At 45.9% G+C, this 13000-nt stretch overlaps 1 protein-coding gene across 4 annotated transcripts; it reads right to left on the minus strand.

Moving 5' to 3' along the window:
* Nucleotides 1-135: 135 nt before the first annotated feature.
* On the minus strand, nt 136-12980 carry LOC117417795 (dynein axonemal assembly factor 8). Of its 4 annotated transcripts, none has more exons than XM_034925706.2 (32): nt 12741-12980; nt 11890-12048; nt 11567-11677; nt 10787-11344; nt 10575-10677; nt 10203-10365; nt 9712-9879; nt 9470-9541; nt 8874-9248; nt 8521-8677; nt 7818-8009; nt 7429-7605; nt 6912-7106; nt 6497-6613; nt 6245-6389; nt 5805-6105; nt 5281-5387; nt 4993-5147; nt 4767-4902; nt 4521-4652; nt 4128-4322; nt 3606-3926; nt 3373-3435; nt 3222-3275; nt 2904-3073; nt 2450-2645; nt 2273-2367; nt 1981-2101; nt 1538-1740; nt 1172-1257; nt 778-847; nt 136-494 (listed from the first exon to the last, which is right to left on the minus strand). In XM_034925706.2, exons 2-32 carry the CDS (start codon nt 12004-12006, stop codon nt 384-386), a joined length of 5166 nt encoding a protein of 1721 aa, XP_034781597.2. In that variant the 5' UTR covers nt 12007-12048; nt 12741-12980; the 3' UTR covers nt 136-383. The 4 variants fall into 4 exon arrangements, with proteins under 4 accessions (XP_034781597.2, XP_058891382.1, XP_058891383.1 ...); XM_059035399.1 differs by having other exon boundaries at nt 9470-9547; XM_059035400.1 differs by having other exon boundaries at nt 8521-8674; nt 9470-9547; nt 12741-12979.
* Nucleotides 12981-13000: the final 20 nt, after the last annotated feature.

The following is a 13000-nucleotide window of genomic DNA, read 5'->3' on the forward strand; positions in this document are numbered from 1 at the left end:
GGTTTTGGTTTCTTTTTTAAAACTTTAAAATAAAACATGAAGTAAGGTATTTTTATACATATTTGACTCCAGTGCATTATACATCATTATAGTAAGTGATCTACCCTAGACAAGTCAATAAATTACACCAGGATAAACACAAATGCATGTAGGTTTCAGAATACATTGCAATCCCTCGCCTAGTCTCGTAATTGGACAGGCATCTTTTACTTTATACTGAGCGGACCTCAGCAGTGAAATATATTTATTTGTTTTAATACATTGATAAAGATTCCCATGTTTTTAAATATAAATACAAAAACAAAAAAAACAAAAAAACATTTTAAAAATAAATATTTCAATTGCAGATTTTTTTTTCCCTTGGCACCACATAGGCCCCTTTCTCACAGAGGCTTTAACTTGTGAGCAGTGAGGCACAAGGGGTCCTGAAGTACAATCTTGTGTTGGCTGTTGGGGGAGAGGGACTCAAAGAGGCAGCACAGCAGCTTGTCAGCCTGTAAGGAGCAGAGAGATGTCACTGAACTGGCCAATTAAATGTGTTAAACTACAGGTGTCAAGTTTTCAAATTTGTTTTGTGATATTTGTTTTCAATGCACCTTGCAACTCAAAGCTTAAAAGATCACAGTTCTGTTTAGTTGATGGGGGAATTTACCACTTGAGTTTCACAAACAGGGCTCTCTAAAAACCTGCTCATACAAACAGCTTTTGCGGATGGCCATGTGCTGCTAATGTGACCAGGTCTTTAGGAGTGTCTGTTCTTAGTCAATGTTAACTTGCCTGTGTTTCATTGTTGGGATAGAGAATCCCCTTTCTGAGTTTCTCCAGCTCTGGCCTCTTCCAGCAAATACTGAAATAAAAAGGAACATGGTCAGGTGCATCCATTTGTCTTCTTTTGTTCCTGAACAATATTGTTTGCAGTAACCCTTAGATGGTGATGTCCAGGGGTTTGAGAGGTAGTTTAGTCTCCATACCATATTCAAATCCTTGCCTCTAAGCCGCACACTAGTGGTTTTGTTTCATAACCCCTCCCAACAACCTTTTTTTCTGATTCCCAGTCCTCCCTTCCCCCCCCCCCCCCCCCCCCCATCTATCCATGAAGGCCCCCAGTCGTTCAACTCTGACCCTAAGGCCACACTGCCTGTCAGTCCTCAGCTCAACTCCTTTCCCTTACCTGTCGAGTATGGCATCAAAGCAAGTGACCGCGTTGTCCCCCTGCAGAGCCAGGATCAGACAGGGGCCATCAGACAGCATGGTACTCTAGGGAGATCACAGAAACAGACAGTTCCATTTACTCTGAAACCCCTGATAGGGGTGGATGTAGTTATAAACAGTCTACACCGATAAGTACGCAGATGTGCTGTGTTTGCAATGTCATAATTGTGCATTGTACAAACAAAAATCAATCTGGATATTTTATTTAAACTCATCTAAGGATTTTGGCTGATCTGCCAAAACAATATTTTATCACAGGTCCGTTGAGCTTTACAGTGCTGTAACAACTGGATTTACAAACATGCTGCAGATTGTAGCTACTCACCACTGTGCAGATGTCCTGGGTGGATCTCAGGGTTTCTGCAACATGCTGACTCTGCAACCTGTCCAGAGAACTGAGCCTCCCAGCCACCAGGTGGCAGGCATTCCAGAGCAGCTGCTCCAGAAGGTCAATGTAGAGCCGGCGGTGGGTGTACAACAGCTGGGAGGGAATGAGCAGGCAGGTCGTCTGGCAGAGTGCGCTTTGAACTGAAGGAGATGCAGATTTACAGACCAGCAAACCCATTAAACCAATGTCCATAAACAGCTACCCCCCCTACATACAAAGATCAATGAAAATCGGGGGAAACCTGGGAAAGAAAAAGGTTGGTTATGGTTGTCTCTCAAAAAATGAGTCCCCAGCGTCTCTAAAGTCAATGTTGAAAGTAGTCCAGACCTTTACAATATAATCTGTCTGGCTGAGTACTGTAGCAGGGAGCTCTCTCTTACCTCCATTGAGCTCAGTGTTTGCGCAGAGTGAGGGGATGAGACGTCCATGAGGCTTGGTTACAATTCTACAGCTCTGCATGCGCTGGGGGCAGACAACGGGATCTGAGGCGGCACAGAGGATCTGTTGTAAGGAAAGAATGGGAGATAATCCTAGCTTGGAATCTTTACTTGGTACAGCTTTTGTTTTTCACTTTTGAAACTGTGATCACACTTAATTTTGCCTACATGTTAAGACATCCATTGTCCAGTATTTAACTGCACAAGAGAGACAATGAAGGTGGAACATACATACCTGTTCCTGCTCCATCAGCATGGTACCCCTGCAGCACAGACCCTCAGGGAAAAACAGCTTTGCATCCAGCACTGCCTTACGATAGGACAGAGATCCTGGAAGGATAGAAGAATGTCACCCAGGCTGTACAGAGACAAATAAAGGGGGCTTCTGCAACTGGCTCTGCAGAGTACCCACCATAGATTCCATTGTGTATTAGGTCAGTGCCATACTGGGCCCTCCAAAGGAACTGGTCCTGGGACTGAGCCAGGTGAGGGTCATCCGGCCCCAGCAGGTCCAGCAGTTTCTTGACTGCATTCTCCCGCTGCAGACACAGTACCAGGGAAGGGGTCGAGGTCAGATATTCCACATGGGAGTCCGCAAGCCCAGGGTCCTGCCAAGAGTGACACAGCAACCAGAACATCAACCAGCAGTCTCTTTTTATTTTATTTTTCTTACATGGTCTTACTGCAACTTTGACTTCTATGTTGTGAACGTATACAATAAAAAACAATACTAATAGGTTTTAGAAAATAGAGTGATACATCTGATAAAACAGGTCTCAGTATAGTACATTGGACCTTTTTTGTTTGGTTTGTAAAAGCATTTCCCCACATTTAAAAAAAAAAAAAATTGGATCACAAAAACTTACCTGCAAAAGTGCGGTGGACAGAAGCGATGCAGCACTGTGCTGGTCCAGTAGCAGCACCTTGAGCCCCACCACGCTGAAGCCAGACAACTGCACCTTGCCAAGTATCTTTGCAAGAGAGCGCATCCAGACACCAGGCTTGACAACTGCCACAGTAAAAAGAAGTTCAGGGCCTAGGGAACAGGAAGGATTACATTTATTATTTTGATCAGATGCTTTTCAATCCTGCACTGTATCATTGTCATGTATAGATATATAGAAATACAGCCCAGTTTAAAAAAAAGAAAAATGCTACAATGGTTAATAAAAATAAATACTAACTCTCCACCATGTAGCTGAAGATAGATTCTGTCTTGATGATGCATTGATTCTTTGCTGAAATGACCAAGAGAAATAAACATGCTTAATTGAGTGACTGCCATTCTGTGCCACCAATAAGAACTGGAATAGAAAGACAGGCCTGGGGACTGACCTTGGGAGCTGCAGTGTCTGTTGGGAGGAGGGAGAAAGTTCAGTAAGGGACGGGCACTGGGATCTGAAAGGAAGAGAACACAATTACAGAGAGTTTTCACTCAATACACACCAACATATCACAAACCACACTGTTGATGAACTTTTATTATTGTATTGTCATTAAAGTCTGCAGGTATGGAAAAGTTTACCAGTCCTGGATTTACATGTTACTGTAACTCCCCCTGGCAGTACCTGGGATCAGCTCCCTGTCTGTGAAGAACAGGGCTGCCTGACGGAAGGCCAGCTCGGGGGTGGGTGACACCACTCTGTCCAGGTTGCTGCTGGAGTCCTGCAGTAGCCGGTGGAGCACAGCAAAGCCGTCGACTCTCCGGAGTGCGCACACCAGAGCGGGGCCGGATGCCAGGCGTGCCACGCTGTCCTGCCACAGCTTGTCGCCCACCTCGAAGGGGGTCACCTCCCGGGCATGGGCACGCGAGAGGCGGGGGAGCCACTTGAGGCCTAGGAGTTCGAACCCTCCGTCAGTGGGAGCTGCAAGAAAAGGGAGCATGTACCCTGCATCAGAATGAGACGAAACTTTATCAATCATTTTTATACGGCTCCTTTCAAAACAGCAGTCTTAATGCAGTCTTTATCCTTGGTGATACAAATTCATGAACTCGGTAAGAAAGGCTCTCGGTGTTGCAATACACTGAAGAGAAAGAAAGAGACAGTAGCTTTTCTTGATCACGGGTATTTAATATTAGTCAAACATACCTGATGTCTTTCCTGGCTGCGGTGACTCCCCCCTCAGAATCCTCTGCAGAAACCTGCTGCCTTGCCTGTCAATGTCCCCCCCTGTCAGTGTAAGAATCACCACCTGCTCCAGCTCTGGGTTTGAGGGAAAGTTGCGAGGCGAAAGCATATCCAGGGAGATGCTCCCACAGTTGGGCACTAACCAGAGAGAGCCACCTACAAAGACAAACAGCCAACACTGTCAGGGATCCCCTTGCATCCACTGCAAACTCTGGGCTTTGTTAGAGAGGCACAGTACAGCTACAGGTTGAGGGAGAGTTGGGGAGGTCTGTTTCAGTGAGGCATAGAGAGGGTACAGACTGAGTAAGAGTTAAAGCCTTTATCACAGAGAGATAGTTAGGAGTGTTGACATACCCAGGCTGTGTAAGAGGCTCTCAGTAAAGGGAGCTGTGTGGAAGCAGCAGTGAGTCTCTATTTCAGCATCAGGAGGCAGTCTGCTACATACATATCTCAGGAGACCCTGTTCTGCAAACGTGTTCATTAGTCCTGCAGGACGAAATACAGAAATGTGGTTACAGCACCATTAACACCATAACAGTATTCTGGTTACTTATTTAAATATCCCAATGACTGTCTATGACTGGTTTTAAGACGCTATACCTGTGAGCAGACTGGGGCTGTGGTGCCAGGCGTTCTCTCTCCTCAGCAGTACAATCAGGCAGTGTGAGGGCAACTCTGTTGGGGGATCCCCTTCGAAGTGTCCGGTAAAAGGCGGCACTGTACAAAACAGTGAAACCTGTCAAAACACAAACAAGAAAAACTGAGGAAGAGAAACAACTTTTATCAATTTGCTTTCCAACACGTCAATAACTAAAGGAGCATATACCTGCTGGCTGGGCACCCCGAGCCCTTGCGCTCGTTTGGGAGAGAGCCGCAGCCGACGAAGACCCCGCAGGCTGAAACCCTGCTTCGTGCACCCTGACAACACGTCTCCATAGCAACAGGGTGGGACTATTGGGGACACCACCAGGAACACGTCCGCTAGGGAGATTAGATTGGGTTAGCAGGAGTATGAAGTTAGCTCTGAGGCTAGGGTGCATTGCACAAAACCACCATGCAGGAATTCACTATAATACCTCTTTATGTGTAAAAAAAAAAAAGACAGCAGTGTTACCTGCAACTGTAGCAGTGAGAGTTGCAGGGGGTCTACCTGAGACCAGGATATTGAGACCCGTTTCCCCACACCTACTCTCCTGTGTTTTGGAAGGAGCACTGACAGACCTACGAGTGATAAAAACAGAATCAAACATTTAGGCTAAATGTCTCATTAATAATAATAATAATAATAATAATAATAATTTCATATAGCACCTTTCATAGTGGACCACCATCACAAAGCACTTTACAGAGAGAGGTAGGCTGTGAACTACTGTGCATTATATGCAGAGTCACTTACAATAGGACATTGATTTAACACCTCATCTGCAGGATGGAGCTCAAGGAGCTTAAGGTCACACAGTGAGTCAGTCAGTGGCAGAGGTGGGATTTGAACCAGTGACCTTCCGGTTACAAGCCCTGGACTTTAACCACTGGAACACACTGCCTCTTATACAGTGTAGGTACAGGGGGGCAGTGTTGATACACTGCGCTAGACGGAAGTGCTGCCCTGTCTGTGACAGTGGTGGAGTGGATACAGACCTGGCTGCCTTGCTGTTCTGTCCCCCAACGTACACATTTCCATCCTCGGGGACCCGTCCCCCAAACCAAACACAGAGCTCCCATTGGACACGGCTGTCTAGGCGGGGGGAGTAGAGGAGGGGCCGGTCCCGGCCAGTACCGTACATGGCATTGATGGAGTTGGGGTCCGTCAAAGTGGCTAGCTTGGAGTCTGAGGGTCCTGTGATATCCCGCCACACAGAGCCGGCCCTAGGGCCTCTGAGAGCCAGGGCCAGCACAGGCTGGGAGCCACACTGCTGCTCATACCCCGGAGGCAGGACTCCTGAAGGGGAAACAAAGAGATCTGTGACTGGCACTAGGTAAAGGCAGGTAGGCAATACTCAGCTCCTGAGACTGGCTCTAGAGCACAGAAGTGAAGTAAATGCATAAATATTTTTGCACAATGCCGTCTGGTCCATTACCTGCACTAGCTGAGAGCAGGCTGTGAGGTGGGTAGAGGAGTCGAAGCCCACAGATATCCAGGCTGGAGCTCTGGATCATCTGCAGTGTGTGGTGAGTTACTAAGGGCTCCCCAAACAGAGTCTTGTACCCCAGAGCCATGGCGACCTGCAAGCAATACACAGACGGCTATCTACAAGTATAATTATAGAGTCTTACTTTAACTAACGGTTAACACCAAGTACTTCCTTCTTTATATCATTTCCATTTCATACCTCAGTTTCAGAGTGCTGGCTGTCTCCATTCCCTTCTACACTCACACAGTCATGCTCCTCAGTCTCCACTGTCTGCCAGTAGAATCCAACAGGGGAACCAAAAGCCTTCTCTACTGTCTGAAACACACAGAGAGACCCACCCCCCCCAAAAAATAAAAATAAAACAAAAAAGCATTTGGAAATAATATTCACAATCATATGTTTTCGGTCTTGCAATGCGTCCTTGTTACTTTCAATATACGGTAACTATAATATAAAAGTGAAATGTCTAACATTTTATGCCCTAAACCCAATGCAACTCAAGTATTTAGGGTGGTGAGAATGAACTACTGTATAGCAAGCCTCATTTCACATAGGATGCCCATTCCCTGTGTCACTGCATCATAAGCTGTGTGCAAGTAGCTGGCGGCTGTACCTTTCTGTCAGGGTTCACTGAGACGATGCTGTCGAGGCGGGCAGGGGGTAGAAGGATGTGGAGGGAGTGGGCCTGTTGGTCGAGACGCCAGTTCAGCTCCTCTGCCCAGGGGGCCATACTGCGCAGGGGGGTCTGAGACAGATACTTGGAGACCCGCTGGTAGAACACCATGCTTCCCCTCTCCTCATCCCTCCGCTGGACACGAAGACAGAACTACAATTATTTCTCTAGAATTACCCAACAGAGACCCTATTTTTGCTTATATTGGGAGGGGTGGGTTCATACACCTAAACTTTAAAGTGTCTTTCCTAAAGTATAGTCACTGACACAAGTGGTGGCACAAAGGGGTTCCTTTGGTTCTGAATTACTCTTTGTTCAGGGCACACCCATCTTCCCCATTGCTGCTGCAGACCACTTACCAATAAAGAGATGGAATACCAGGACTTCACTGCCACACCTATCCAAAATCTCCAGTCTGGGGGTTTCTATTAACAGACTTGATTGATATTCTACTCACTCTAGGTTTCCTGGTCGGAAGCTCAACCTGCCCTCTGCTCTCTCCATGTGAAGCTGCACACACGTAGAGCACCAGGCCCTCCTCCCTCCACAGCTGCTGGATCCCTGCCACCCAGAAGGGGGGCTGTCTCTCTGCACCTACAGACTCCTCCTCCCCCCTCTGTGGCACAGGCCCCACCTGAAACACAGAGCACACAGAACACTGAGGGGAGGCTAGTGGCAAAGACCATTTCTATTCAAAAAGAGCAAGAATTAGCATACAGTCAATCCTTGATCCAGGTATTAAACATTGGAATTGACAAAAACAACAAGAATAAGCATAAGGTGAATTCTAGATCTTAGTATTAAACATGGAATTAACATTGTTTTTATATGAAAAGCAGCACATACCAGAGACAGAAACCAGGTGACCAGCGTGTTGTAGACATTAGACCCTGCTAGTGCCATGTCCAGGATGTGTCCTGTGTGCTGTCCCCATGCTAATGTCTGCCCGGGGCTGGAGAGACACACGGTCAGGAGAAGAGTCTCTCTGTTCTCACTCTCCGGGGAAAGAACGCTAACAGAGGGGAAGTAGGAGGCCTCCTGCAACCGAAACAATAAAGGAAATTAACCTTGAAGCTGCAGTAACATGTAGTCACAAAACATACTATAACATATAATAATTAATAATAATTTATTTCTTAGCAGACGCCCTTATCCAGGGCGACTTACAAGATATCACATTATTTTTACATACAATTACCCATTTATACAGTTTTTTTTTTTTTTTTTTTACTGGAGCAATCTAGGTAAAGTACCTTGCCCAAGGGTACAGCAGCAGTGTCCCCACCGGGGATTGAACCCATGACCCTCCGGTCAAGAGTCCAGAGCCCTAACCACTACTCCACACTGCTGCCACATATATGTGGAATACCACATATATGTGGTCCAGCTTAGATATTGCACTCATTATCAATTGTTTTGACTGAAGATTCATCCATAGAACATGGACAGCTCTTAAAAGGAATCCTCCTAATCAATATCTATTTTTGTAATGATGCTTATTTCTCAGAAAGGTAGTACTGTAGGCCAAAATAACACTGCGGTAACTCACCGTGCTGTACAGTACGGCAGTGCTATGTGCAGCAGGCTGTCTGCCGGTTACTGATCTTCTCGGTTTCAGGTTGTCCATGTGTCTTTGGAGGCGTTGTCGACGTGCTTGCTCCTTCTGCTTCTCTCTCCGCTCCAGGCCAAGTGAATCTGCAACACTGCTGAGACACAATCAGACAATCGCATGGATACAGCCGAGTCAGACCTGAAGAAGGAACCGCTTCAGTTCAAGAAGTGTAAAATAGAGCAGGCGCACATACTGTCACGCAAAATTACACACAGCTGGGCATTCAATGTGCAAGTAGTAAGGATTACAATTGAGAAGAAAGAAGACTATAACAGTGAAGATCTCAGTACCTGTTGCTGTTCACAGTGGGGGTTTTCTCAGTGCTCTCTTTCTCCTCAGTGGGAACCTCTTCTCCGAGTGGCTCCCCCTGCCCTGACTCTTTTAAATTGGGTCTGTTCTGGGGGGCTCCATTAATAAGCAGGAGATCGACCTGTCCAAGCTGTTTCTCACTACCACCTGGGTGCTTCGACTGTCCCTCGCTGGGCCTTGTTGCTTCGGCCCTACCGCTTGTTCTCTTCCTCCTATTTTCTGGAGTCCATCCTGCCCTCGAGCTCCTCTGCTCAATAGCTCCCTCCTTTTGCCTGTCACGGGGGGCTGGGGCATCCTTTTCCTTCTTGCTCGCTTTCCGTAACTTCTGGAGCAGAAGGCTTTTCCCTGTAAATTCACTTTAAGGACATAAAGAATACTCTTAATGATAAGTGCAGTAAGCTTGTAGCTTTTTACACAACATAAAATTTACACTCAGGAGCCTTTAAATTAATCAATTACTGACTTTACTCAAATCAGATCCTCTCAATGTAGTATAGGCAACAGCAAGTCTATGAAGAATTAAAGAACATGAATGGAATTCCATCCAGGATAAAATGAATGATGCAGGATATCCTACCGAGGTCTGAAAGCTTGTTCACAGTTCAGCCCTTGGTCTGTGGTCTCCTCCTCTTCCTCAGATAAAGAATCGCTGCACCTCGAAGAACAATCAGAGACAGACTGAGCACTGATCACTGTCACGTGGAGGGCAAGTGACCCGAGTTTAAGTGACCAGTATATAGTGTGATAAAAATCAGGTAAGAAATGGTAAACAATCAAGCAGAGTTTTTATTCTGTTAGGCTCAGTTAATGAACAGGTACCTTTGCTCTTGGGAGTCGGTGGTCTCTTCCAGGGGCTCTGGAGCAGTGAATATCCCGGATGGCTCAGTGTTCCTCAGGTCGATATACACCGTAGGAGGTCCCTCTGTCCTCTCCTCTTCCATGACTAGGTGGGGCTCAGCATGGGGAAGCACTGTAGAAGATCCAGTTCTGCCACAGAGAGAACAAACAAGAGAGCTTATTGGCATAGTCGGCTAACGGACTGATTGTGCTACTAGCCTTTTACTGTACAGTAGTGCACTTCACAAAATCACCATCCGATTCTGCATCTTTTCAGGCAGTCTCAAAAAGAGAGGATCGGGTGTGCATGTGCATTTCCCTTCGTGATCCCTCCAGGGCAGGCTTGCCACACGATGTACTCCACTGTATATATATATAACTCAATGCATAAATATAGTGTGAATGCAAAGCTGCCAGAGTGAAAGACTGAGGAAACACTGGAATATTCGTTGGGGTAAGAGAACATGTAATACCTCAGAGGTGGGGGGTGCTGAGGAGGCGATGAGGCATGTGGCTCAGGAGATGCTTCAGCAGTAGCAGTGATCTGGCTTAGTTCCACTCTTCCCCCGGACTGCCTCACACACAGAGCAGCCAGCCTCTCCAGTAGGCTCCCCTGGGTCTGCCCTCCGGCACTGCCTGAGGACAAACAGACAAACAAGACCTTCTGCCCAAGAGATTCTCTCACAGGTTATTTTAAGGACATCTGGCACACTGACAGTTAAACCATTGCCACATAAGCTCAACCTGTATTAGGAAAGTTGGTCCAGTAACTTTTGCAATTCTTTACTCTGAATCAGCAATGAAGTACAGACATTTTTGTGACAAGATTCTTGTTTATCCAGTACCTGTTTCCACCGGCATGACTGGTATCTCCTCAGTGTAACTGGCAGAGTTCCCATTCTGTTCCAGGTTCTGCAAGACTTCATCCAGGTCCCACTGATCTAGTAACTGAACCAACACATGAAGATAATTTCAATTGGTAAAATGCCTTTAAAATATGACTATATACTTATTATTACAGCTACCAAGGTAAGTATCTAGGAGACATGACCCTCACCTCTAAAGATAAAACAGGCAGCCCATTCCCTCCTGCTGCCTCAGTGTGCCGATAAACCTCTTGTGATTCTGCCCGGAAGTCCAGACATTCCTCAGAGTCGGCAGGTCCAGTTCCAGAAGCTCCCTCTATCTGCTGTGAGGGACTGTATCTACTGACCAGCACAGGGCTGTCTCCTCTGTCTCCCCTTAGAGAAAGGCTTGCCTCCTGTCCTGGCAGGTCTAAAAAGGAGGATCTTCGGATGTCGTCTGGATTCAGGTCTGCGTCTCCCACTGCACCACGACAGAGCCACGTGAGGCTAGGGGAGGCTGGATTAGCTCCATCAGTGCTGTTACCAGCATGGTTCATGCCTGTGTGGGGATCCAGAGTTTGCACCGCAGCCTCTGCAGAGGAACCAGGAGGGCTGGATGTTGGGTCTGCATCCAGCTGGTCTGATAGAACAGAGGCTTGCAAGTCCAGTCCATCTGAGGTCCTGAGTACTGGGTCATCCTGAATGGCCTGATCTGCTGTCCCCTGTTCAGGCCAGGCCTCTCTGGTTGTCCTCACAGACTGCAGCAGCTCCTGTTGGACAAGGAAAGGTACCGAGGCGCACATGACAGGATGATACTTTGTTTTAATAAAGTGTAATCACTGACATAACGTACTTTGTATGGTTTCAAAGTCAACCCATGTGATCGATATTTATGGAAATACAGCTTTTAGGAAAGTTGCGTGTTCTGTGTTGACTGAGCTGAGCCTGCAGTTACATATATCAAAGGGGGCTACAATTACACAGAATATTACCTCCAACTCAGGATCACCCAGTGAAATATCAGTGGCGTCATTCAGCTGTCCAGGGATCAGAGAGGCTGGACTGCGGCGAAATATCAATACCTCATCTTCCTCACAATCCGACTGAGAGGGGAAACATTACAATGAGCAACAACAGCTTATTTCACCAAAGCATTTGCAATGACACAGATACACCAACAGAATACAAAGAAGAAAAACATGTTGGACAAAACTGTTCTAACATAAGCATTTTACAAATGTTACAGTGACTTCATTTCCAGTGGATTTTGTCTACCAGACCCAAAGTCCTGATGGACGCACACCTGCCTACTTACTGTGGAGGTGTCGGAATCGAGGGATGGAATCTGAGCCTTCACACTGGAGAATATGGAATCCCAGTCTGGCATGGTGTTGTGCTGGACAGGATATGGGAAACCAGTCCCAGAGGCCATTTTCAGTCTTCACTGCCACAGACGAGGGTCAAAATCAAGAAACTGGCAGGCAGAAAATTAATTTCAATAGTGTTTTTTCAGTATTTGACAGATACACACACGTGCTCCTATTAAACACATGCACATGCACAAATACTAGATCTGAATACATACTGTTTTAACAATGTGTATGTTTGTGACAATGGCAATGATTTGATTAAGACTTTTGTCTCTTTATGTAAACAAATAGGTCTCTAGAGCTAGACTAAAACTGCTGTTAACAGAAGAAATGCGGAACAACACATTCCAGACTCAAACAAAGTTTAAACACTGCAAAAATACATATTATACTATAAATGACACCCAAACATAATGTAGCTGTCAGGCATGTAATCACTTTACCTACAATGCTATGCTACGTCCTGTACGCATTGTCGGCTCCTGCTTTACTTGTGTAACATATCGTTTTTAGTAAATTAGACATACAGCTTTAAAGTACTAACAAAGCAGTAAACGATAACTTTTTTTTCTGTCGGTGTTCCAAGTTTTAGCTATTGAAAACGTGCGCCGCTTCCATGTTACTATGGAAACGCGATGCCACATTCTGATCACACCGTTGAAAGGCTGTGAACACGCACGAGACGTTTTTACATACCAACTGTATAAACCGGCATATGTTTTTTCCCTCCTTTTTGCTGGCTATAACGTGTATTTAAAGTTTCGTTTTGTTTTATCTGGTTATTTTATTCTCTTACCTCTCGGGTTCCTGTTTAAATACCCCCTCTCCGCCAACCGCCGATCAGCATTCAAGAAACAGGACAGTAAACGGGAAAAAATATTTTCAAGCTAACTAACGTTCTAAAGGAATTAAAATCGAGTATTACATTAAAGTACATATTAAAATCACATACTCTCTTGAGAAAGTGTATGACACGCGTACTATAGTATTAAAATAATTACAACGTAACAAGACTCCTTTAAATACCAGCCAGGATACCGACGCCACTGGTTACAA

The sequence above is a fragment of the Acipenser ruthenus genome, chromosome 13 (assembly GCF_902713425.1).
Source record: "Acipenser ruthenus chromosome 13, fAciRut3.2 maternal haplotype, whole genome shotgun sequence".
NCBI classification, from domain to species: Eukaryota; Metazoa; Chordata; class Actinopteri; order Acipenseriformes; family Acipenseridae; genus Acipenser; species Acipenser ruthenus.